At 48.8% G+C, this 25,443-nt stretch overlaps 2 protein-coding genes across 2 annotated transcripts in view; both read left to right on the top strand.

Annotated features, from left to right (window-relative positions):
- Positions 1 to 2,728: 2,728 nt before the first annotated feature.
- LOC115078783 (diamine acetyltransferase 2-like) lies at positions 2,729 to 6,061 on the top strand. Its single transcript, XM_029581806.1, has 6 exons — positions 2,729 to 3,061; positions 3,396 to 3,447; positions 4,296 to 4,379; positions 4,845 to 4,946; positions 5,414 to 5,454; positions 5,753 to 6,061. Exons 1-6 carry the CDS (start codon positions 2,996 to 2,998, stop codon positions 5,930 to 5,932), a joined length of 525 nt encoding a protein of 174 aa, XP_029437666.1. The 5' UTR covers positions 2,729 to 2,995; the 3' UTR covers positions 5,933 to 6,061.
- Positions 6,062 to 6,327: 266 nt separating this feature from the next.
- The window catches only part of CIART (circadian associated repressor of transcription), a 31,748-nt gene continuing 12,632 nt past the window's right edge, over positions 6,328 to 25,443 (top strand). Inside the window, exon 1 of the mRNA XM_029581794.1 lies at positions 6,328 to 7,557. The gene's annotated coding sequence lies outside the window, so the exon portion shown is untranslated. The remainder of the gene's footprint in view (positions 7,558 to 25,443) is intronic.

Below are 25,443 nucleotides of genomic sequence, written 5' to 3'. Positions count from 1 at the left end.
GAGGGCAGGAAAACCGGCACACTAAAACCCCCTAAAACCCACACCCGACCCTTTAAATTAAATCCCCCACCCTCCCGAACCCCCCCCCCAAATGCCTTAAATTACCCTGGGGTCCAGCGGCGGTCCATAGCTAAATCGGGGGAAGGGGGAGGGAAGGAAAACCGGCACACTAAATCCCCCTAAAACCCACCCCCGACCCTTTAAATTAAATCCCCCCCCAAATGCCTTAAAGTACCCTGGGGTCCAGCGGCGGTCCGAAACGGGCCGAAAACCGGCACACTAAATCCCCCTAAAACCCACCCCCGACCCTTTAAATTAAATCCCCCCCCAAATGCCTTAAAGTACCCTGGTGTCCAGCGGCGGTCCGAAACGGGCTCCTGCTGTTGAAGCGTGTTGTCTTCAGCCGGCGCCATTTTGCAAAATGGCCGCCGCAAAATGGCGGCGGCCATAGACCAACACGATTCGACTGCAGGAGGTCGCTTCCGGACCCCCGCTGGACTTTTGGCAAGTCTTGTGGGGGTCAGGAGGCCCCCCCAAGCTGGCCAAAAGTCTCTGGGGGTCCAGCGGGCGTCCGGGAGCGATCTCCTGCCGCGAATCGTTTTCCGTATGGAAAATGGCGCCGGCAGGAGATCGACTGCAGGAGGTCGTTCAGCGGAGGTCCGGAACCCTCGCTGAACGACCTCCTGCAGTCGATCTCCTGCCGGCGCCATTTTCCGTACGGAAAACGATTCACGGCAGGAGATCGCTCCCGGACGCCCGCTGGACCCCCAGAGACTTTTGGCCAGCTTGGGGGGGCCTCCTGACCCCCACAAGACTTGCCAAAAGTCCAGCGGGGGTCCGGAAGCGACCTCCTGCGGTCGAATCGTGTTGGTCTATGGCCGCCGCCATTTTGCGGCGGCCATTTTGCAAAATGGCGCCGGCTGAAGACAACACGCTTCAACAGCAGGAGCCTGTTTTGGACCGCCGCTGGACACCAGGGTACTTTAAGGCATTTCGGGGGGTTCGGGGGGGGGATTTAATTTAAAGGGTCGGGGGTGGGTTTTAGGGGGATTTAGTGTGCCGGTTTTCGGCCCGTTTCGGACCGCCGCTGGACCCCAGGGTACTTTAAGGCATTTGGGGGGGGATTTAATTTAAAGGGTCGGGAGTGGGTTTTAGGGGGATTTAGTGTGCCGGTTTTCCTGCCCTCCCCCTTCCCCTGATTTAGCTATGGACCGCCGCTGGACCCCAGGGTAATTTAAGGCATTTGGGGGGGGGGGTTCGGGAGGGGGGGGATTTAATTTAAAGGGTCGTGGGTGGGTTTTAGGGGGTTTTAGTGTGCCGGTTCACGATTTTCACGATTTTCACGATATTCTAAACACCCAAACGGCAACGATACGATTCCCTCCCCCTCCCAGCCGAAATCGATCGTTAAGACGATCGAGGACACGATTCACATCTCTAGTGCTGGATGCTCTCAGGTAGAGAACACCTCCAGGGCTCAGTTACATGAAGAAGAGGCCAGAGACTCCAGTGAAATGATGTAAGTTTGGATTAGAGAGGAGCTAGAAAGAAAAAAATCTTACAAGGTCCCACTAAAAACCGCAGCCCGAAATGGAGGATTTAGTGGGTCTTGATCAAAACCTGAGATGAATAGACAGGACACCACTGGATTTAGATTGTAAACCCCCTGGAGAAGGAACCTACCACTTGCATCGGAATTTGTAATTGACCTTGAGCGTGGATTTGGAAAACCGAGTAAAGCCAAATTCCATTCCAAACTCCAAATCCAATAAAAGAACAAACTGCACCATCCCCCAGGCTATGGCCTGCAGCAGATTCTGATCTTCCAGTTAATCTCCAAGCTGGACAGTTTGCTTGTTTTAAAACGCTTTAGGATTTATTTTGAGGCAGGAATTGTGCTTTAAGAAACAGAACAAAATAAAGGAGGAGAAAACCTTGCATGTGCCTGACTTCTCTAGTGCTGTTCAACTTTGATCCTTCTGCCTGATCCGATCAGGGTCATTTTCAGTACTGTTAGGTTTCAGGCCCATGCTCCAGCTTCCTCCCAAGTCTGGGCCCAGAAGGTGAAATTTCAAAGACGTTATGCCATGGGGTGGGTGGACTGAACTGGCCCCATGTGCTTTTTTTTTGGGAAGGGGAGGGTTAGTAGAAAAGTTGAAAAACAAATGCAAAAAAACAGAGAGGGGTGGATGTAAGAAGTCCTGTGTTAAGACTATATGCTAAAATTCAGTGCACGGTTTCTTAACCCGGATGCTAACAACAAGTTTAACTCCCGATGCAGTAATGGTATGGTAATGCATCAGAGGTTACAAAAATGCATTCACAAATCTGAATTAAATGTGTGCTCAGCACAGGTTGCATGCACATTTTAACTCAGGCAGTGCAGGGAGTCTCTCGGACAAGACTTATGTGCAAAAAAAAAAAAAATTCACATAGAGAGGACCAAAAGTATGCAAACATGAGAGGATAACAATCAAATAGCTCCCTCTGGGCTTGCTCTGGCGCTTGGTGGGAGAGGAGAGAGGCGTAAGGGCCGTTTTGTTTGTTTTTTTTGCCTTGGCCCTAGTTGACAATTGTAAAGTTAGGAGCGGAGGCAGCACGAAGAATGGCTGCACATGGAACGCGCAAACTCATGGAGAAGGGGAGGGGCGGCTGAGCCTTGCGGAAGCCGAGCCCTGTATTTGCTTACTGTCTCTTTAAATGGGGGCGGGGCGGTTCTTTCTGACTGTACCACAGCGTAGGGCAGGGGTGGCGATCATCAGGGCAAAGCACCGGCTTCGGGCAGCCGCTTTGACGTCGGCCTGTGGCGCTTACGCCGCACGGTACCGGAGGCGCTCTCTAGCTGTGCAAGTGGCCCCGGGTGCTAGAGACATCCTGAGACAATACGGCCCTCCCCTGGGCCCGGGGAAGTTCCCTCCGGCCGGGTTTGGAGAAGCACATAAAGTAGAGCCGCTGTGTGCCACCCCGGTGAGAGGGGATCCCAGTGCAGGCGCTCATGATGGAGTGCGACATCCGGCTGGCCAGGGCGGAGGACTGCAAGGATATAGTGCGCCTGATCAGGGTGAGAGCCCCCGAAGGCAGTCTGAGCGCGCGCTGGGCCAGCAGAGTCCAGAAGAGGCAACCTGATGCTTCGGACAGCGGTGTCAGGGTCCAGGGGGAGGAGCTTCCCCCCCCCATGGCAAAGGCTTCCCGAGAGGCTGGGACGGCAGTGCCAGGGAGAGGACCAGACACTGAGCTGGAGGTGCCAGGGCAGTCTGATCCTTGCATGGTGCTGCCGGAGGGAGCCAGAAAGGCAGTCTGAGGATCTCTTTCACGTCCACCTTTGCTTATATTACAATGAACCTATTCGGTGCGAAAATGCTAAGAAGTGACCCAGCTTTCTTCTTGTCCCCCAGGAGCTGGCGGAATTTGAGAAGTTATCTGAACAAGTAGAAATCACTGAAGAAGGTGAGACAGATGCAGCGCAGGGGGGTTTCTGCACCTCTGAATGTTGGGGGTTGGGGGGGATAGAGGTTTCTGGTTCAGTGCAGCTTCCTTTGGGCGTCCTGCTCAATCAAAACGGGTGCCACAAGCCTTCATTTGCCAGTAGCTGTGGATGTTCAACATTTTTTTTAATATAAACTTTTATTGACAAAACACAATATCACAAGTCTTATGAAAAGTGCTCCCTTCAGGGTTGCCATTACTGCTGGGGGTCAGGTCCAAAGGCTAGCTTTAATTTCTGCCGGTGCCGGGGAAATGTGCAGAAAAAATTTCAAAAAACAAATCTGCCCGTGGGTCGGAAGATGGATGTTCAATTATGCCGGCATCTGTTTTCCGAACCCGTAGCTGTCAGCGGGTTCGAGAACCGACACTGGAAAAATTGAGCGTCGGCTGTCAAACCCACTGACAGCCGCCGCTCCTGTCAAAAAGGAGGTGCTAGGGATGCGAGAGCTCTAATTTGCATAGGCCACCCTCCTGAATCGCGTGCCCAGGAGAGTGGCCTGAGCGCGCGCCAGGAGAGTGGGCGCTCGCTGGCTCTCCCACGTGTTTTTCTGTATCAGCCTGTAAATGGGATGCGCTAGGAGTAAACTGTGTGTCCCTAACGCGTGCGTGGCATCGGGCGCCCAGGAGAAGTGGCTGTGTGCGGATTAGGAAAACGGACTCCAGTATTTACAAGCATCCATTTTCCTGACACGTGTGTGTGTGTGTGTTTTTCTCAAATCCCCCCTTTATTCCTCCTCTTTGTTTATTTACCCTTTCTTCTCATCGCTTTCTTGCTCTTTCTCCATCTCCCTCCCTCTCTCTGATTTCAGTGTTACAGAAGGATGGCTTTGCCAAGAATCCCTTCTACCAATGCTTGGTTGCTGAGCTCCACCCTGAGCAGAGAAGCAAAGACGGTAAAATAAACCACATACAGCTGCGTGCTCCATGCACACAGATCTGCCAATGCACCTCATTCCTGCCCTGCAGCAAGCAGTCCCCCCACACAAATTTGCCAGTGCACCTCAGTCCTGTGCTACGGCACCTCCCACCCCCGCTATTCCAGTACTGATAATGACAGATCTGCCAATGCACCTCATTCCTGCCCTGCAGCAGCCTCCCCCCTACTATTCCAGTATTGATAGTGACCCCCCCCCCCCAGCAAATTTGCCAGTGCACCTCAGTCCTGTGCTACGGCACCTCCCACCCCTGCTATTCCAGTACTGATAATGGCAGATCTGCCAATGCACCTCATTCCTGCCCTGCAGCACCCTCCTGCTATTTCAGTACTGTAGGGTGGTTAGTCTAAGGCATCTGATAACAGTTTTGTCAATTTGTTGCACCTGCTGGAGAGTGATGCCACTGGTTTTGTGGTTTTGCAGGGTTCAGGGTCATTGGCTATGCCCTCTATTTCTTCACTTACAGCACCTGGAAGGGCCGAAGCATATTTCTGGAGGATCTGTATGTCATGCCAGAATTCAGAGGTATGGGGGGTGGGGGGAGGGGAGGGGTGGAGGAAGGGATGGCCCAAAGGCTTCAGCCAGTTTTCAACACAGTCCATGCTCAAGGTATCTCACAGCTCATTTATAGAGTGAGCAGACAAAGAGAGAATGACCAGACACCTCCGGGGTGTGTTATGGAAACAATACATTATTGTGCGCCAGAAATAACAAAGGTGAAGGAAAGCAGAGAAAGGTGAATTCTGTGCCTGCAGGTCACACAGCCCCAAGACTGGTGGCAGAGTGGAACTGGAGCCCGAGTCGCAGGTGGCCTGGCTCTGTGTTCTCGGTACACAGTGAGATTGGTGGCAGTGGTGGGATTGGAATTTGGGTCTGCAGGTGTTAGTTTTGCACTTTCAGCACAGTGAGCTTGGTGGGATTGGAAGGGGGGGGAGGTGAACATCCACCACCACAGACATTAGTTAATCCTTCACCTCTTGCTCTTCCCTTAGGAAAGGGGATTGGCACGAATATGATGAGCAAAGTTGCCAAGGTAAGTCTGAGATGTCCATCCCCTCTTGTTTACAAGCAGAGACCTACAGAACGAGGCCTGTCCACCCTTGGGGCCAATAAAATATTTCAAAACTCACAATCTGCCTGGAAGGGAAGGGGGGTGAAAAAGACACCTTCAAAGCCTTATTTTCAACTTCTCCGTAGCAGGAACAGAACCTGCGGCAGCTAAGGGCTTCTTGTATCGCCTGTGCCCTGGTGACTGTGAGGGAGGAGGGGCAGGGCAGGAAAGGTGCTTTGGAAGGATGCAATTCTCTCTCTTGCTTCTCTTCCTCCTCTAGGTGGGCCTGAGTCTGGGCTGCACCCGGCTGCAGCTGTCGGTGCTGGACTGGAACCAGGCCGCCAGAGATGTCTACACAGCCAGGGGGGCGGTGGATCTGACTGCCGCGGAGGGCTGGCACCTCTACCGCTTCCAGGGTGAGGCCCTGCAGGCGCTGGCTGAAGGGGCCGCGAAAGGCTGAGGGGTCGTCGTCCCCGTCCCCCCCCCCCCTCCAGAGAACGCACTGTACTGTATCGGCCTGTATGGCAGCAGAGAGCGACAGTCCTGCCTGGTAGCCACAAGCACTGATCAATACATTTTGATAAATACATTATTTGTGTGATGTGCTTTGTATATATTTTTGTTCTTTCTTGCTGCCTCCCACCAGCACCAGCTTAAAAAGGGTCTGCAGGGAGGAACAGCTGGGCAGAAGGGAGCTGGGAGCGGGAGACACAGCAAAGAGGAAGGCAAAGGAAGCTTATTTTTTTTTTTTTTTTTTTTTGAATGGGGAGCCCAATACGACTTTGTGAAAACGGAGCCAATGCCCTTGACAAATACAAGTTATGTATCTTTTTTTAAACTTATAAGCACCATTTTTGGCCAGCACTGGCTATCCAGTAACCCTCGCTGCAACCTTCGACCTGAACAAGAGATTTCCTCAGGACTCACTCTGAGATTAACCAGGATGTATTTGCACAACATAAGGTTAATTTAATGTGGATCTGCTTAATCAAGAAAGACAAAACAGTACCCTGTTTCCAACAGTGGTCCTAAGTACCGGGCAGGATCCCAAGGCATAGATAGATTCCAAGCTGCTTATCCCAAGAATAAGCAGTGGATTTCTGCAACTCTTTTCCTCAGCTTTCACCACATCCTCTGGCAATGAGAGCTTAATTATGTGTGGAGTAAAAAAAAGATTTTCTTTTATTAGTTTTAAATGTCTCACTATTAACTTCATTGACTGTTCTCTAGTCTTTGTAAACAACCTATTCACATTTACTCATTATTTCATAGACCTCTATCATATCTCCCCTCAGTGGTCTCCTTGCCAAGCTGAATAGGGAAATCATTCCATCCCTTTTATCATCTGATGAGTGCTGGGGGGGAGATGGCAGGAAGAGGGCAGATCAGAGTTGGTGGAAGTAACTATGAGGAAAGCTGTCCCAGATCACACCCATTCCTCCTTACCTCCCTCTCTGTCTTGGATTATTAAATTACATCCTGCCTTTCCCATGATAAACGCACAAAGTGACAAACAATAAAAGAGCCTTACACAATGGAAAAAATAAAGAAGCGGTCCCAATCTTTACAAATTAATTGCCATTTAGCGCCCTATTTTTTTTTCCAGCCAGCACGGATTGCCCCTGCTCACAGCTGGTGCAAATGTCCACTTGTCTCGATTGCCTGCTCCAGGGAGGGGGTATAAAGGGCTCTTAGTGTGCTAGGGTTACAGCAGTCAGGATTGGGGCAGAGAGTGAAACTGGCTGGGGTCAGGTCAGGTCAGCTCAGCTCAGCTCAGCTCAGCTCATCATATCATATCATAATCATCTCCTGTGGCTGCTTAGTGCTACTGCCTGGGGCTCTGTCTCTGATTACAGGCCTCACGGGGTTCTCGTCCCCTGGCTTTGCTCCGGTCTGCCTGTCACAGTTCAGTGCAAAGAGGCTAGGATGGTGGTGACTGGCGAGAGGGCTCTGTTCGGCACACGGTGGCCGATCAAAGCTGATGACCTCAGTCTTGGTCCTGCTTCCTGCAAGCCCAAGCCTGGAGCAGGAGATGCCGTGGCCACCTTTGACGTGGGACTCCATGAGTGTGGCAGCAGCCTGCAGGTAAGATGGAGTTGCTTCTGCGTGCGTCCTCTCTATGTGCCTCCCTGAGAACTTAGAGCACCGACACCATGACTGCCTACAAGGCTGGTCCCATGCTGAGTGCCGGCTCTGTAGGCGAGGTCTGCTGCTAGCTGTCCTCCTTAATCACTTGCATGAGCTGTTGCTGACTCCCTTGGCTCATTCTGCCTCTTTGGATATCTGGGCTAATGGGTTAGGGCTCTTACAATGGTCCATTACCCGCCTCCTCTCTGTTCCCACTCTTGTGAAGCGGGACCACCACCGCTCTTCTCCAATCACTCGGCACCACTCCTGTTTCTAGGGATCTATTGAACAGGTCACACATTGGACCCTCCAGCACATCTCTGAGCTCCTTCAGTATCCTTGGATGAATCCCATCAGGTCCCATGGCTTTGTCCACTTTCAGATTCTTTAGCTCTTCCCATACATTTTCTACTGTAAAAGGGTTTTCGTCTGTTCCACTTCCTTCCAGTTTCTTGTTGTGTGGAGATGGTCCTTCTCCAGAGTTTCCCCGACCCTGGGGGGGAGGGTATCCCAGCAACCAGAAGAAAGGCCTGGCATATTTTTCTAAAATGTTTGCTGCTTCAGTGTGGCTGAGAAGGCAGCGGCAGCACTGGAAAATCTGCTACTGTGAAATTAAAGGGGAACACAGCATTGGGGCTCTAAGCAAAGTGTGTGTGAGGCAGAGACTGGTCGTGGGGTGTGACTGGGGGGGGTGAGGGGCAGAGACTGGTTGTGACTGGAGGGGGGGGGTTGTGAGGGGCAGAGACTGGTTGTGACTTGGGGGGGTGAGGGGCAGAGACGGGTTGTGACTGGACGGGGGGGTGGTGTGAGGGCAGAGACGGGTTGTGACTGGACGGGGGGGGGGTTGTGAGGGGCAGAGACGGGTTGTGACTGGACGGGGGGGGGGTTGTGAGGGGCAGAGACGGGTTGTGACTGGACGGGGGGGGGTTGTGAGGGGCAGAGACGGGTTGTGACTGGACGGGGGGGGGGGGTTGTGAGGGGCAGAGATGGGTTGTGACTGGACGGGGGGGGGTTGTGAGGGGCAGAGACGGGTTGTGACTGGACGGGGGGGGGGTTGTGAGGGGCAGAGACGGGTTGTGACTGGACAGGGGGGGGGTTGTGAGGGGTAGAGATGGGTTGTGACTGGACAGGGGGGGGGTTGTGAGGGGTAGAGATGGGTTGTGACTGGGGGGGGGTTGTGAGGGGTAGAGATGGGTTGTGACTGGGGGGGGGTTGTGAGGGGCAGAGATGGGTTGTGACTGGGGGGGGTTGTGACTGGGGGGGGGTTGTGAGGGGCAGAGATGGGTTGTGACTGGGGGGGGGTGAGGGGCAGGGATGGGTTGTGACTGGGGGGGGTTGTGACTGGGGGGGGGTGAGGGGCAGGGATGGGTTGTGACTGGGGGGGGTGTGAGGGGCAGAGACGGGTTGTGACTGGGGGGGGTGAGGGGCAGAGACGGGTTGTGACTGGCGGGGGTGAGGGGCAGAGACGGGTTGTGACTTGGGGGGGTGAGGGGCAGAGACGGGTTGTGACTGGAGGGGGGGGGTTGTGACTGGAGGGGGGGGGTTGTGACTGGGGGGGGTGTGGGTGTGAGGGGCAGAGATGGGTTGTGACTGGAGGGGCAGAGACGGGTTGTGACTGCGGGGGGTGTGGGGGTGAGGGGCAGAGACGGGTTGTGACGGGGGGTGAGGGGCAGAGACGGGTTGTGACTGGAGGGGGGGTTGTGACTGGAGGGGGGTTGTGAGGGGCAGAGACGGGTTGTGACTGGACGGGGGGGGGGTTGTGAGGGGCAGAGACGGGTTGTGACTGGAGGGGGGGTGTGAGGGGCAGGGATGGGTTGTGACTGGGGGGGGGTGTGAGGGGCAGAGATGGGTTGTGACTGGGGGGGGGGGGGTGTGGGTGTGAGGGGCAGAGACGGGTTGTGACTGGGGGGGGGGGGTGTGAGTGGCTTGTTGTGGGCCCGTGAGGACAGAGCTTCAGCTGCTGCTGCTGCTGCTCCTGGTGTGTGCTTTCAAGGGAAAAGAGTTGGGAGAGGGTAAGCAAGTAAAGGTGGTATTTAAAGTTTAGTTTTCTTGATTGACTGAGTATTATGTGATGTCTGCTGTTTTGAAATATTTTATTGATATTTGGACAACTTTTAATTTTCATGAGTTTTTAGTTGTTGGATGTTCTGTCACAGCTGTTTGTGTAATATTTTAGTATAGTTTTACAATTATTTCTGTGTGGGGATCTATAGCAGCTTGGCTTGCTCTGTTTTCCTAATAGGTGTATTGGTGTTTAGGACCTGATTTAATATTTGTAGTGTTGCCTTTTCATAGGTAGGATTGTTACTGTTTGAGTGTTCCATAATACAGGTGTGGATCAGTTTGTGCGCATTATTGCAGATATTGGGACTGTTAGGTGCTGTATTTCTTTCCACATCTCCAGGTTTGCACCTAATGCAGAGGGGCTTATTTGTTTTCCATTCCAGTTTGTCTCCATATTTATAATTTGTGGACTTTCTATACTTGGTGAAGGTAAGTTCTGAGTGTGTGACCAAGGTAAGATATTTTACTAGCGTGTAGGCATTTGTTTCTCAATAGGACATGCATTAGTGGTAAATTATTGCCTTTTCATAAGGAAGGCTATTGTGCCTGGTAGTAAAGGGAGTTCGTTTTCCTCTTACTGAGGTGCCATCAGAACCAGAATTATTATTTTTTTTTGTGTGTGTGGTGAGTTGCATGGGTGATGCCCTAGTTCTGCAACCAATGGGGGGGGGGGGGCGGCAAGGAGGTTTCTGTGGATGCAGAATGTTTACATTTAGCCCCATGATGGTCACATGTTCAGTTTTTCCTGCATATGAGAACAATCTGTCAGGTGTGTCCAGGCCAAAAAAAGGTTGAGAACCTTTCCTTTTAGAAGGAAAGGCCATCACAGGGGTGTTTGCAGGCTGCAGGAGCCGGCCCACTTTCTGCCGGTGTTGCCTTATGATTTTGCACTGTGCCTAATTGTGGAACCGCTAGACTCCGTCAGGGTCTACAATTAGGCAGGAACCAGACTGCACTGGCAGAAAGTGTTCTACGGCTCCCGCAGCCCACAGACGAGCAATAGAAGAGGCCCAGGCTCAGCATCAACTCTCCCACCTGTAGCTGAAATAAAGGTCCAGTGGAGCCACTGATTATTTCCCCTCTTACCTGCAACTGAATCCAAAGCCCACCCACGGCAGAAGAAAGGAACCAGTGGGGTGAATAGGAGACTTAGGAAGACTGGACTGGTACACCCCTCCCACCGGATGCTAAATGCAAAAGCCTCGGCACATCTCCTGCCACCTGCAGCAGAAGAGGTGGCCTGGTTTGTAAGAGCCAGTGAGTGTGTGTATGAGGGGGAAGAGAGCCTGTCTGAGAGTGAATATGTATGAGAGAGTTTGTTAGCTCTCCTCCTCCCACAACAATTTGAGTATTGAAAGTGCTTACCAAAATATTTTATAAGTATTTTAAATTTGCACTATATTACAATGTTGGGACTTATACATACACAAATTTGACCAAGTAAAACAAAAGAAAAATATATCTATAATATCTGTATGTGTGCAGTTGTATACCCATGGGCCATAACGGATAAAAAATCCCCCAGGCAAATATTTTCCCACAATCCACCCTTGCCTAAGAGTAACCACCTTGCCAAGAGAGGCGGTCTCTCTCAACATGGGGACAGCAGTAGGAGGAGCTGGAGGCTGACTGGCAACACTGGCATAAACTAGAAGAAGGCACAACCTAGTCTGTCGCAATGTCTAAGGTAGGCAATGCAACACATCAGGGGGCAAAACTTCTGGAGCTGAAAAAAAAAAATCCTACTCTGTTTACTAAGCAGGCAGGTCAGCTGAAGCTTGGCATTGAGTGAGTGATTTGTAGTGCAATAATCAAAAGCGTGACACGGAAGAGAAAATCAGCTGTGCAACCACATGTAACTCCATAAGGAGTTTTATGTATTGTATGAAACAATTATTCCTGAATTATGTATGTGTATTCAATAAAATGTTTCAATCGATTGCTTTTTGTATTTGAATAAAGATTTTTGAATATTTAAAGATCTTTGTAATAGTTCTATATGTCACTACATTATATTGGACAGATAAAAGAGCAGAAGAGCAGGCCCGTCCACTGCTGCGGGAGTGAGACAGCAAGGGGAAATGGGGGGGGCCAAGTAACAGGTCTTCAAATCCTGGCCCCTTCATTGGGTAGAGAGAGGTTTGGCAGGGCAGTCTGTCACCACTATCAGGCCCAGCTAGGAGAAGGTGTGCTTGGCAAATTGGCTCCTCCTTTCCTAGGGAGGATTAGTTCTTCAGTAGCAGTCTGGGCATGCAGAGGGATCAAGAGAGATGCAAGACCTGACCCAAGGGGGCAGCATCATGTGTCCATTGCGGCGCGATTCACACGGCAGCCAGCCGGGGCCTCTGCCCCCGGCCGCCTCAGCCTTGTCATCACACAGTTATCAGCATCCAGCTCTGGCAAAAGCGGCCCAGAGGCAGGAACTCGGCCATGAGGGAGTGGGATCAGGGTGGGGGCTTGAGTATAGGAGGGATACTGCTGCTGGTACCTCTGTCTCCACAGATCTGGGGGACGTCAAGTATCCAGCTGCATCAAGGAGGGATGCCTGGAGAGCAGTTTACGGTATGGACCCTGGTGGGGGAGGACAAACAATGGTGAGGAAGGCGAAGCTACATTTAGAGGGAGTGGGACAAACAGGAGTAGGAGAAGAGGGTTTCTCCCCCCACCCCCCCCCAAACTATGAGCTCTAGTTCATCGGGGTCTTCCTCCTCGGATACCAGCACGTCTAGGGTAAGAGGTGGGGATGGAGGGGTTAGGCCCCAGTCAGGACATGGGACAACCATCCTTGACTAAGCTATGGGAGGGGGTCCCTAAGATTGTGAAGATGGATCAAGAAAAGGAAATACCACCTCACCTGCTGGAGGAGAGGGAGATTAGGAAGCCGCAGTGGGGGAACAAGCCGACATTGGGTCGTCCTTGTCTGTGGTGGAAACCCGAGCCCTGTTAGGCCGCCTGCCTATCTGTTACAGAAAAATCCTTTTCTGTTCACACTAACCTGCTGTACTCTGTCCTCCCTTTCCAATGTGCATGTACAATTTCCAACACCATCCATTTAATGTCATTGAATTCATGGTTCAGCTCCTTGAAATGAGCTTATCTGATCTGCCTGTCTTAAGGGTAGCATCTGATGCTTTGTCATACCCGCCTACAGTAGGGCATGGGCAAAATATTGCATACACTACATGTGTCGTGTTACAAGAAAATTCATGCAATGGAACTAGACGTCCAAACCTAAATTTGATAATGTGTGGATTTTGGAACAAGGCTTCCTAATCTGACAGCTTGGGAGCACTATGGATACTTGCATGGACCACCTGGTCCTTAATATTACAACCTTGGAAAATACAATTCTAATAGGTGCTTGAAATAAAGGGTGAATTTCTTGAAGCATCTCCTACTGCTTCTGAATCTCTTTGCTCATAGTGAAGGACGCCAGTGAGTATCTAAGCACATGGGTCTGTGGATTTGACTCCACTGTGGTTTTTTTCAAAAACAAAAATTCCCTGTTAGAGTAAAGAGCTTTGCCAGGTATGCTGTTTTTTACACAACAGACAGGGTCGTTCCCTCTGTGGCAATCGGTCCACCATAAAGTCAGTGTGGTCTGTTCATAATCTTTTGAGTCTTAAATTGTCCTAGCGGGAGATTTGTTTTAAAATTAGTTGGATGGAAGCTATCAAAGCGGAGTAATATTTCGATCATTTGGTTTGCGAAATATACTGGTTTTTAATGTGGTCATGTAGTGATCAATATATCTAGATATGCCACCTACTGTTCATAGTGAATTTAAGACAAGAGTCCAAGTTGTTGAGCCAGGTACAAAATTCAATGAGAGCGGACTGTGGTACTCCCCATATGATGAAGATGTCACCTATATAATCTCTTCCAGCATTTTAAATGTGTCCATGCACACTCTTGAATATATTGTTTCGAAAGCTGTAACAAATTGGCAACGTCTGGGGCCATAGTGGCTCTCCTTGCTCTCCTCGTTTATGTAAATAAAACTTCTCCCCAAACAAAGTAATTTTTACTCAAAGCTAACTGCAATAGTTCTATAATGAACTCAGTGGGTTTTGTTGAGGTTGTGGACAAACCTTCAAAATTTTGTAAGCCACTCTTAATACTTGCTCCTGTGGGATTACAGTGATTCAATGTCCATAATAACCAATAAGCTATCTGTAAGAGTACCTGGAAAAATATTGAAGCATGCTCGAGCTATCTTTGATATAAGATTGAGCTTGTGGTATAAAAGGTTGTAAAATGTTATCAAGAAAAATTGAAATAGGTTCTACAACAGATTCCTTAGCAGAGACAATTGGCCTTCCTCGTGGGTTAATGAGGGTTTTATGTATTTTAGGTACAATAACTTGGAGTATTATTGATGAGAATTCTGTTCAATATTGGGGAGATACCCAAGTTCATATTCTCAGAGTTGCAGGGGTGAAATCCAAGGCCATGTGGGGACCGGGAGGAGAGATCTGGAATAACTCCAATCACAGTCTGAAAGTCCGAGTGGAAGACGGAACTGGCTCCTTCAGCCCCCCTCACAATCGCCATTCAGGCAGCCAAGTGTTCTGGCTCTGCATTTTTTAAGGTGGCTCTGCTGTTCAGCCCTAGTGGCCTTCAGCTTTCAAATCCAGTTGGCAACCTGCTTATGTATAAATCAGGGCTTCCCAAATCTGCCCTGGTGACCCCCCCCCCCCCCCCAGCCTCTAAATGTATGCAGCAGATAAATTTGCATGCAGGGGAGGCTCAGTATATGCAGATGTAGCTCATGCCTATTCATTGTGGCCATCCTGAAAGCCCGACTGGCTTGAGGAGGGTCACCATCACAGGCTTGGGGGGACAAAAGTCCCATGATTTTTTTTTTACAGATTTCTTCTGCTTGCACTTTAATTACCTGTGATATCTCCCCACCCCCTGAAATGCTGAAAAATAAAGTCTTGGGCAAAAGATGCACTGTTTCAAAACTGCAGGAAATGATGTGATGTGAATGCTTTTACCCCACTAAACACATATCGTGGATGGGCAGGGTAATGCAGTAAGCAAATGGTATAGTAATGCATTCACAAATCTAAACTAAATGTGTGCTCAGCACAGGTTGCATGCACATTTTAACTCGGGCAGTGCAGGGAGTCTCTCGGACAGGACTTATGTGCAAAAAAAATCACATTGTGTGGGCATAAAAGACTTTTGTGCGCACACAACCTGATTTATGCTTGTTTTGTTTGCATAAAATATAATTTGTGTGTAGAAAAATGCTTTCAATGCAGAAAACATTTTTCATGCACATAAATCACATTTTTACACAGAAAAATTATTTGTGGTGCAAAGCATTTTTTCTGCACATAAATCTCAACAACATATCGTGGCACCAGAGCTAGTGCTTCTGCTTATAGACTGAGACAAGCGCTGAAAAATTTGCTCCACCGCTGAGCAGGAGTAAACTTTCCAGCATCAAAATAGCAGGGGTTAAGCCAGTGCTCCTCTCTGCATGGGAGGGGTGATAACTATCGCCCCTATTAGCGTGGATTTTCCTGCCAGGGCGCAAAGCACCAGGCAGTTTTACGTGCATTTTTTTTTCTACACAAAACTGCTGCATCTTGAGTACAATTTCTGCCAACCGTGGGTTAAACTGTGAGCTCTGCTGAGTGCACCTCATTCCCTCAGACTCGGGAAGAGGAGAGCAGATAAAGATCCTGCACGCTTGCCCAGTTTCTGCCAATTTCCCCCTTCCAGATGCAATACTGCAGATCCCACCAGATCTCCAGCTTTCCCCTGGCTTCCCCACTGCAGTGTAACCTCTGTCCCTTGTTCCATGCTTTCTAAAACTGCAGTCAGTGGCGAGAGTAGAGAATCCTAAGCACTAGGCTAAACTGACTGCCTTAAATGTTTGTCTAATGAAAGTTGTGGCAATTTAAAACAATGCCACTGAATAAACTGGAGCTAATGAGGTGGGGAGAGCACTAAAAAAATTTTTTCAAGCTTCTGGGCGTATCGGGTGAAGGATTAGCTTTCACAGGGCGTGATGTAAGGCCTGTCGAGGATTTGGATCTTCCGGTTTTTCTCAGCTATGACTTTCCTACCTCAGCGTAACCAGGAAAGATTGTGCACATACCTGCGGGTACCACTAGCTAGGACTCGGTTACTGATGACATTTTATTTTGAGGTAGAGGAGTGAGAGGGGGATGGTGGCTGGACAAAAGGTACCCTGCCCTCCTTCACATCACGGATTCTGGCCACTCCAGCACTTCTGGTTGCCATGATCCCTCAGCCTTGATCCATGTGGCTAACAAACAACACAGGCGTGGCAGGTTCCTTGGGGCAAACCTTGTGGTTTGATTATACACTCCTTGGCTACTTGTTTTTACAATTTTTTGCTAATAACCCCGCATCCCCTTTTCAATCTCTTCTTTCTGTACAAAGCATTAGGTAACCGGGAGCAACGACTCTAAAAAAAAACAAACAAAAAAAAAAAAACAAACGTGTTTAGATATCACGTGACAGGGATGGGGCAGGCCGCCTCCTCCCCTCTTATGTAATTTACAGGATGTCCGCCCTCCCATTGGATGACCCCGCTGCAAGGGGCGGAGTCCGGGAGGGGGGGGGGCGAGTGGTTTGCTCGGATTGGCTCCTGAGTGCTGGTGGGCGGGCTCTCCGGCCCATTCAAACCTTTCTTAGGAGTGCACGCCCGCGACACGTGAGAATCGCAAGAGGCGAACTGCCTCCTGGCTCGTGTTCACGCGGTTCATTCTTTTACTGGCTTCTGTGGACTTTATAATTAAAGCATCGAATACAAAACGTAAACGGTCACCGCACAAAAACAGTTGCAAAAAAATTGTTTCAATTTAAGCACTATATTTCCCCTTGCTTACCAAAGTTCAAGGTGGGGTTAGCATAAAAACACATGATCATTTAAAAGAATACCCAAAAAGTAAACACATAAAAGAAAATTACAAAAGGAAAAGAAAAGCCTGCAGAACTGTATGCCATTTTATACACAAGGGCAAACGGGGCTAGTATGTCCCATAGCCCCATAAGGCATTACAGCAAATAGCAAGAGCCATGTCTATGGATCTTGAGGCCTAGCCCTCCACCTCAAAGGCTTGTCTAAACAGCTGCTTCCTGAAAGTAGTTGTATAAGCCATAGTCTATAAGCTTTCCCGCAAACGGAATCCTAAAGCTTGGGCCTGCGCATTGGTGGACTCATGATGTCAGACTGGCCCAGGTATTCGCCGCCCAGGCCGGTCTAAACCATGTGACTGGAGCGATCGGCCCACAGGGGGATGCCCAAATACCCGATAGGCCAATCCTCCCCTGGGCCTGTGCCTGAGAAGGTGCATTTGCATGCCAGACGAGAAGAGAGCACCTTCAGGAGCCCCTTGAGAGCAGATCTTAGGGAGCGCGGAGGACTATAAACACAAACCCACGGTGGCGTTCCATCTTCTAACAATCTTATGGATTAACTACACTGCAATCTTAAAATGTAATTCTTCAACATGCTGATAGTCAGTGCCAAGAACAAAGCATTGGAACAATATATTTATTTCTCTATACCGATATTCGATTCAAAATATCACACAGGTTTACATAGAACAGGATGTCTCAAAGGCAGGCCTTTGGGTGACATGATACAGTATAACAGATTAACTGAGTAAATATAATTGTTTTACATAATCGCTATACTAACAGTACATATGTTCTGAATTTAACTTACTATGTACAATGGCGGGGAGGGAACTGGCAGTGCCAAGGGAGGGTAACCAAAAGTGTGGGGGGGGGGGGGGGGGGGGATAGGGAGCTGGGGATTAATTCTTTGGAGGGAATGCTTTCCTGAAGAGCCAGGTTTTGAGATTCTTTCTGAAGGAAGGCATAGAGGGGTCGGGTCTGAGAGGAGCTGGGAGTTTGTTCCAGATGTGGGGGCCTGCTATTGATTGCAGCGCATTCTCTTGTGGAGACTCGAACTTCCTTAATGGAGGGAATTGTAAGTAAACTTGTGTTGGTTGAGCGGAGGTTCCTTGAAGGGTTGCAGGGGTGCAGTGGTCCTTGTAACCATCTGGCCTTGTCATTGTGGATGGCTTTGTGGATGAGCATAAGGATCTTATATTGAGATCTGAATGGGATGGGTAGCCAGTGGAGTTGTTTGAGGAGGGGTGTGATGTGGTCTTATTTTTTTGCTATTTGTTAGTGATCTTGCGGCTGCATTCTGGAGGAGCTGGAGGGGCTTGAGGGTGGCAGCGGGCAGGCCTATTAGGAGGGTGTTACAGTAATCTAACTTGGCGAAGAGGAGGGATTGTAGTACAGTCTGGTAATCTGGAGGATGTAACAGGGGTTGGAGTTTAAGGATTTGTAGTTTGTAGAAACCTTCTTTTATCAGTGTGTTGATATGAAATTTAAAATGTCATTCCTTGTCCAAGGTGACTCTAAGGTCTCTGTTGTGAGTGATTTGTATTTGAGCGATGTTGTGAGGGATGTTGCAGTTTTGCTTGCAAGGTGAAGAATTTCCGTTTTGCTCTGGTTGACCGTAAGTACCATTTGGGTGAGGATACATTTTATATCAGTAAGGTATGTTTCCCATCGGTTTAGTGTATTATTGATGCTATCTGTGATGGGAAGCAGGATTTGTACATCATCAGCGTACAGGAAATAGGAAAGGCCTGCTTTGTCCAAATAGTTGCATAATGGCAGCATGTAAACATTGAAGAGGGTAGGGGATATGGATGAGCCTTGTGGGACTCCCTGTGAGAGGGGTATTAGTTCTGATGTTGTATTATTGTAGGTTACCTTAAAGGATCTGTTAGAGAGGAATAATTGAAACCATTGGAGGATGGTGCCATTGAGACCAATTTCTCTTAGTCTGTGAATTAAGATTTCATGGTTGACAGTGTCAAATGCGACAGAAATGTCAAGAAATATTAGGAGAAAGGAAGTGCCTTTGTCAAACCCTCGTAGTATTGTATCTGTGAGGGTGAGTAGAAGTGTTTCCGTGCTGTGAAATTTCTTGAAACTGTGTTGAGCTGGAACAAGTATATTTTGGTTTTCTAGGAATTCTGAAAGTTGGTGGTTAACTGTTTACTTGATGACCTTGGCCAGGAAAGGCAGGTTAGAGATGGGTCGGTAGTTGGATGGATGGTCGGATCCAGTTGAGATTTCTTTAGGATAGGTTTAACCACGGTGCTTTTAAAGGAATCCGGGAGGAGACCTTGCTCGAGGGAAAGGTTGATGTCCGTGATGGGTCTTGCCAGGCAGTTTGGGATTAGTTTGAGGGTTTTCGTTGGAATGGGGTTGAGTGGATGAACCGCTGGGTTGATCTTCCGCACAATAGTTTCCACCTCGCTGGAGGCAATGGTCTCAAATTGTGTCCATTTTGATGTAGTAAGGGGTGATGGTGTAGGGGGTTCAAGGTTGATTGGTGGGCTATTTGAACTTAGTTCGGATGTTCTGTCTTTAAGGTATTGGGTACATTTTTGACTGGATATTGTTGGGGTATCTTTTTGAAGGGCGTTGTTGATGGGCTGAGTTAGTTGAGTGATATAATCAAATAGGACTCTCGGGTTGTAATGGTAGTCATGAATTCTTTTAGTGTAGAAATTCCGTTTGGCTTTGATATCTGTATATATGTAGAGCAGTGTTCTGTATCGGTCACGTAATTGGTTTGTGGGTTTTTTTTCTCCAGGCGTTTTATGTTTTTTAGCTCCTGGTTATACCAAGGTGCTTTGCGTTTTGCTGAGGTACTAATTTCTTTTTTGATGGTTGGGCATATATTTTTTGCCATCTCAGTGTTGATTGCGGTCCATGTGTTAACTGCAGTTATGGTATTAGATGTATCCAGTTGTTTAAGGGCTTCCGGTAGGGTTTTCTCTAGGATCTCACTGGAGCATGTTTTGGTGAATTCAATGAGTTTTTTTGTCTTTGTGAGTGTGGATATGGGCGTAATCCACTTGGAGCTTGGTTTGTATTAACATGTGGTCTGACCAGGGACCGTGGTGGTAGAAGGGGGGAATTGAGTGTTATTTTCTTGTTGATGAATATCAGATCCAGGGTGTGGCCTGATTTTTGTGTGGGGGAGTTGATTATTTGTTTGAAGCCCATAGCAGTTAGAGTGAGGAGCTCACATGATGGGGAGTGGGGAAATTTGTCGATGTGGAGGTTGAAATCTCCTAAGATGATGATGGGGTGATTGATGTTGATGCAAGATGATATGGTTTCAATGAGGGGGTAGGGATCATTGTTGAGAGCACCAGGAGGGGCATAGATCAGCAGGATTTGTAGAGCTTTAGACTTGAAGAGACTGATTTTGAGGGATGGTGGGGGGTTGATGGGGAGGATACTGAATTTAAGTTTTTTGGCTGCTAGAAACAGTAGGCCACCTCCTTCTTTTTTACTGGGCCTTGGAATGGAGAATATGTTGTAATTGATTGAGGGGGGTATATGAGTTCTTGAGCCATGACTCTGTGATGCAGAGAAGGCCTGGATTTTGGTCAGTGAGGAGGTCATTGAGGATGGGAATTTTCTTTGTTATGGACTGTGTGTTCAGTAGGAAGAGGGTAAGGACTGATAGGGCAGCCATGTGTGGGTCATGGAATAGTGGAATGGGGATAAGTCTTCTGAGGTTAATTCCTGGTGTTGTATTATAAGGGTAGTGTTTGTAGGAGGTGTGAGGGCTTTGTGTAGGGTGTGTGAATCTTGTATCCATATTGTAAGAGAAAGCTAGAGGGGGGAGGTGAATAGGGGGGCCTAGAGTGGAAGCGGTACGGCAGGTCCGAGGGCGGGCCTGGGCTGATCGGTTGGCGACTTCAGCTGTGGCCTTGGATGTAGCCCAGAAGGGGCTTCAGGTGTGTGAGGTGAGGGGGGGTGTAATTGGAGATGGTTATGTTGGATGCAGATTGTTTGATCTTAGTCACCTCTATGTTGAGTATTGAGGTAGTCAGGGACAACAGAAAGGAGCTGCACAATGGGGCGCACCAAGGAGCCTGCCCCTTTGGCGCGCTCCTTAGGCGCGCGCTGCCCGCGGCTTACCCGCCTGAATTTAAAGGCAGTCCTGTCCCTTGGCGCTGCTCTGCTGCCGGTCTGCGGGGCGCGTGGGGAACGGGCGCAGCCGTGTCGGAGTGCTCTGGGGGAGCTTTCATGCAATTCAGTTGTTGCTTGGGTAGAGTGGGCCGCTGGTATTACAGATAAACGTCCACAGCCAGTCCAAGAGTGGGCCGCTGGAGGACGTGCTGGTGAGGTGAGCCCTTGCCCCTGGGGGATCTGCGCTGGTCTTTGCGGGGAGACACTAAGTGGCGCAACGCCCGGTGCGCGACGCCTGCAGCTGGCGTGGGCCCTTTAAAGGGCTTGGCAAGGTCACATTAGTCGACGTCGGTGAGCAGGGCATAGTACTCAGGGCATAGTACTCAGGCAGCAAGAGCCTTGTACTGTTTGCAAGGCCTGTATGATATTTAATGGTGGAGCCAAATGTACAGAATTACAATGATCTAATGTAGATTAAAAAAAAAATGTCAATGCAATTTTTAAAGTCCACAATTAAAAAAGTAAATCCAATCTTAACACAATATAAAAAGGGGAAGAAAGTTTAAAAAAAAAAAAAAGCGGAGAAAAGCCCCTGCAGAATAAAATTAATGTACCTAGTGTGCCCTACAGCCTTACCACCCATCTATCAAGCAGGGGTAGGCAAACTTTATTTTAACCAGGGCCGCATTACTGGCTCTCATCTGCACCAGGGATCAGGGAGTGGGTCCCCCTTGGAGCCCTTCGGGGAGGGGAGAGGATACCCCCAAGGCACATTAACAGGACCAAAGCAGTGCCAACAGTAGCTTTGGTCCTAACAATACAAGCGTCCGTTTTCATCCCTGCTTCTTTTTTTTATTCTAATTCACTTCAGCAACTTCAGCAAAATATCAGGCGCCCCTTGCTATGGACGTCGAAATTGAGGGGCCATAAGAAAAGTGGGGTTTTTTTGTCTTTTTTTTTAATGAAGTGAAAATATATAATTATTTTTCTCCACCAAAAGAGGTAAATGAGTGTCACACATGATACTAAAGAACAGGACACACTTATCACAACAGCTGGAGTTAAATTTGTCACGGTAAAAAGCATGAGTTGGGTGCTCAGCACTTTACATTATTAGGGTAATAGCCAATGTCCTCCTCTATGTGCAGTTATCATCTGACGGGTGCTATTGGGTTTGCGTCTGTTAAGGCGCCTGTTTTGGATGCGCTAATCTCCTTACTGTATCCGGCACTAGTCTAGTGCGTCCAAAACACATGCCACACTTTATTGCTCGAGGACAAGTGTGGGACCTCCTTCCTCCGACTGGGGCCTGCAGCAAATCAAAGGTGCCAAACGAAGATGGCATTACTGCTGCCATCCACAACCACCGCTGTCCTCCAGCAGCCTGCCTCGATCCTCTGACCCAACATCATCAGCGAAGGCCTGTGACATGCGGGATGCTGTGCCATTGTTGATAATGTGGGGGTCAGTGTCGGCGGGCCAGAGACAATAATGATCAGGGGGGGGGGGGGGGGGAGGTAGGCCGGGTCCGGCCCACAGGCTGTATTTTGCCCACCCCTGTGTTAAAGGAAGAAACTGGAGAGGCTTCCTGAATCAATTTGTCACTCAGAAACAAAGCTAAATGAGAGAGTTCATGAAAAAACCCCCAACATAGCTCAGATATTTGTCATAAATTTGCAAAACAAAATGTGAGCAAATTTAGCAGAACTGTGGACGTCAGTTGTAGGTATAACTTAGAGTGTAGTCCACTTGGGCGGAGGCATCACTCTGAGCTCGGATTTGGATAAGGTGAGTAATGATATCTAAAGCCCAAATCCAAGAATTGCTTCCTTTTCCTTTGTCAGATTGCGCAAGATTCTGACTTTCAGATTAAGGCAAAAAAAAAAAAAGCCTTCAACTTCATGCCTGAAAAGCAAGCTAAGCACTCTGTTGCCACCCAGATCTAAAGAAGACGCGCCCCAGTGAAAGTCGCAGCTTTAACCTGGTTCCCCTCCAGGATCTCCCTCGGTTCAGAGCAGAGAGGGCCTGGGTTGCACTTTATTGTCACCCTGGGAGCAGGAGTGAGAGAATCCAGAGAAATGTTCAGATTGTCTTTAAATCGGTGACCACGCAGACACAGTCAAGGATCTTGGGGAAATGAATAAGGCGGGAATCCCGGCTCCCCGGTGCATTTTCTAGGGCCTCGGGCATATCCTGTCTTTTACCAGGTCCTTTCGGCATGAGCAAAGTAGGCAACTGCCTCCGGCGCCAAATTTTGATGGGCACTGCCGTGCTGCCATTTGGACCTGCGGCCGGCTGGCTTTCTCTTGAGCTGGTGCCTGCAACAGCAGCAGCAACTTGAAGAAAAAGATTCTGTGGTGGCCCTGCTCCCTCGCAGGGATTTCCCTGGTAACCAATGGCTCCCCACAAGGTGGGGAATCAAGGGAAATATTGCAACAGGAAGAGAAAATGGGCTGATAAAATGGGCCTTGAGGTCTTTATCTGCTGACATAAGAACTATGACATAAGAACTATGTCATAAGAACTATGTCATAAGAACTATGCTGTCATAAGAACTAAAGTTTCAAAGGCTTTGTCTTTGGAACCCAAATGGAAGGCACTTCAGACTCGCCCATGGGAGAGTTGTGAGGTCTGTACTGAAATTTTGCCGGCCAGAGTCCAATAGGCATGAAAGCATGTATCTGAATGCATCCTGTTCTTGTGTTTATTCACCCATCACTTGACTTTGAAAATGCCACGTCTGGGGAGAGGCGTCTGTTTCTTTTTCCCCTTGATCCTGCTGCGGTCTCCTTTCACTGCCCACCCCTCCCCGGGCAGTGCTGGAGATCCTCGCTGGGGCACCTCCTCCCAGGACTGCTGGTTGGCTGACAGGAGCCACCTTTGTACCCAGGCCCTACCGGGCCCCTCTGGGCAGGAGACAGAACCTGGATCTCCCATGTCCTGGTGCTCCTTCTTATTTTATTGCATCGCTGTGCAGGAGCGCATCAAACCTTTTCAGGGTCATTTACTAAGCATTTTTCCCATACACACAGAATTAAGAAAACTCTTAGTAAATCTGGCCCTTAATTTATAATTCTGAATCATCGCAGTATCTTTTTTTCTCCCCTCCTCACTATTTTCTCTGTGCAAAAATACTGTCAGCACTTTATTTTTGTATTGTGGGTTATGTTCTTGTGTACAAGAAAACATTATTGTCAAAACAGCCAAATTAGAAAAATTGTTGTGCTCTCTTTGCTTGCATATCCCTTGTTAATCTGACTGTGCAGTGCTATGCATTAAAGCTCCCCACAAACAAGCAGAAATACTGGCCTTAATATTATCCTTCTGTATGGTTGGGCAGCTCACATCCAGGAGAGGGTGTATGCACCTCTTACTACAATGCCTTGTGCAAATGAAACATAGTCCTGAGGAATGGACTAATAATGGATGATATGCTTTAGTCTCCAGGGTGCCTCAGGGATTGGATTTATCAGTCATATTATTTAATGCACTACTGATAGCCAGTGAAATGACCCAGAGGCCACTCCTCTTGTCCCCAGCCCATCCCTAGAATTTTCTTCTCATTCTCCTCAGCCCAACCCCATCCCCTCCAACCCAAGGCCAGACCTTACTTCCCTTCCTCTCCAGCTGGACCCCAGCACTCTCTTTACCTCCAGCACACTCTGCCTTCTCTCTCCTATCACCTCCATCTTGGATATTTGCCACCCCCCAGCTCCCATCCTCCATCTCTCCGATTCTGTGGCTCTTATTCAGGATGCCTTGCACCATGGCTCTAGCCAGTCCCACAGCTCTACCACAGAAAGGCTCCAGAGAGAGAGAGAGGAAAGATGCATATGTGCACTAATGCGATCAGTGTCGGGCCACCAGTCCCCATGTCCTCAAGTTAGATTATACATACGTGCATGGATTCCAAGTTAAAACTGATACTGTTTGAGAATGCACAGAACTTAACATATATGCACTCTGAGCTAGTGTGCATGTAAGTTGTGATCTATGCACATTTGCTCCTTGGTAAATGCAGTGGTGGAGCCATAGGTGGGCCTGGATGCCCCACCCACTTTGGGCTCAGGCTCACCCGAGCAGCGTTGCCCAGTGGCCCAAGAAGAAGCCCTGTCACAGGGCCGCAGCGGACACGCTGTCCGAGAGGAGGAAGAGGCCTGCGAGGCCGCTGGTGGACCTCATCCCACTGGCGGCCAAGAAGTGGAGCAGGCCTTCACCTCAGTTTTTCACTATTTATTTATGGATGTCAAACCTGTGCACCGTTATGAACTAGTGATTTTTCACATGGAATGATGGTATATAAAACACACAAATAAATGAGGAGCAGTAGTGTTTGTGTATGTGAATGATAGCCTGCCTGGTGGGGGGAGGAGAATGGGAGACTGTTTTGCTTTTTCTTCAGTGTTTACAGAGGCTGGTTTCTCAGGCTTTCCATTTCAGTTTTGTCTGCATGTTTGTTTCAAATTTGTAGTCCCTTATTCTGTAATGGGTAAGGGTCTGTTTGTGTTGTGCATGTGTGACAGAGATGCCGTATTTTGGCTAGTGTGTAGTTTCTCTGTAGGGATTCGTAGCAGTCTGGTTTGTTCTGCTTGTCCATTAGGTAGTGTATTAGTGTTCTAGGGTCTGGTGTAATGTTTGCCTTGCTGCCTTTTTGTAGATAAGGTTGCTGCTATTTGAGTCCTAAGAGTTACTGCTGTTATGGTATTGTAAGATTCTAGGTATTTATTTATTTTGCAGAGGTTTATGTATTTCACAAACTGTGTGGCAGCGAAG

Source organism: Rhinatrema bivittatum, chromosome 16, assembly GCF_901001135.1.
Source record: "Rhinatrema bivittatum chromosome 16, aRhiBiv1.1, whole genome shotgun sequence".
NCBI lineage: Eukaryota > Metazoa > Chordata > Amphibia > Gymnophiona > Rhinatrematidae > Rhinatrema > Rhinatrema bivittatum.
The sequence above is the reverse complement of the archived record's forward strand: the minus strand, read 5'-3'. Positions and strand labels throughout refer to the sequence as shown.

Coding starts and splice junctions, on each gene's coding strand:
- LOC115078783 (XM_029581806.1), top strand. CDS start 2,996: ATGATGGAGTGCGACATCCGGCTGGCCAGGGCGGAGGACTGCAAGGAT. Junction 4,380..4,844: donor TGAGCAGAGAAGCAAAGACG/GTAAAATAAACC, acceptor GTGGTTTTGCAG/GGTTCAGGGTCATTGGCTAT. Junction 5,455..5,752: donor TGATGAGCAAAGTTGCCAAG/GTAAGTCTGAGA, acceptor TTCCTCCTCTAG/GTGGGCCTGAGTCTGGGCTG.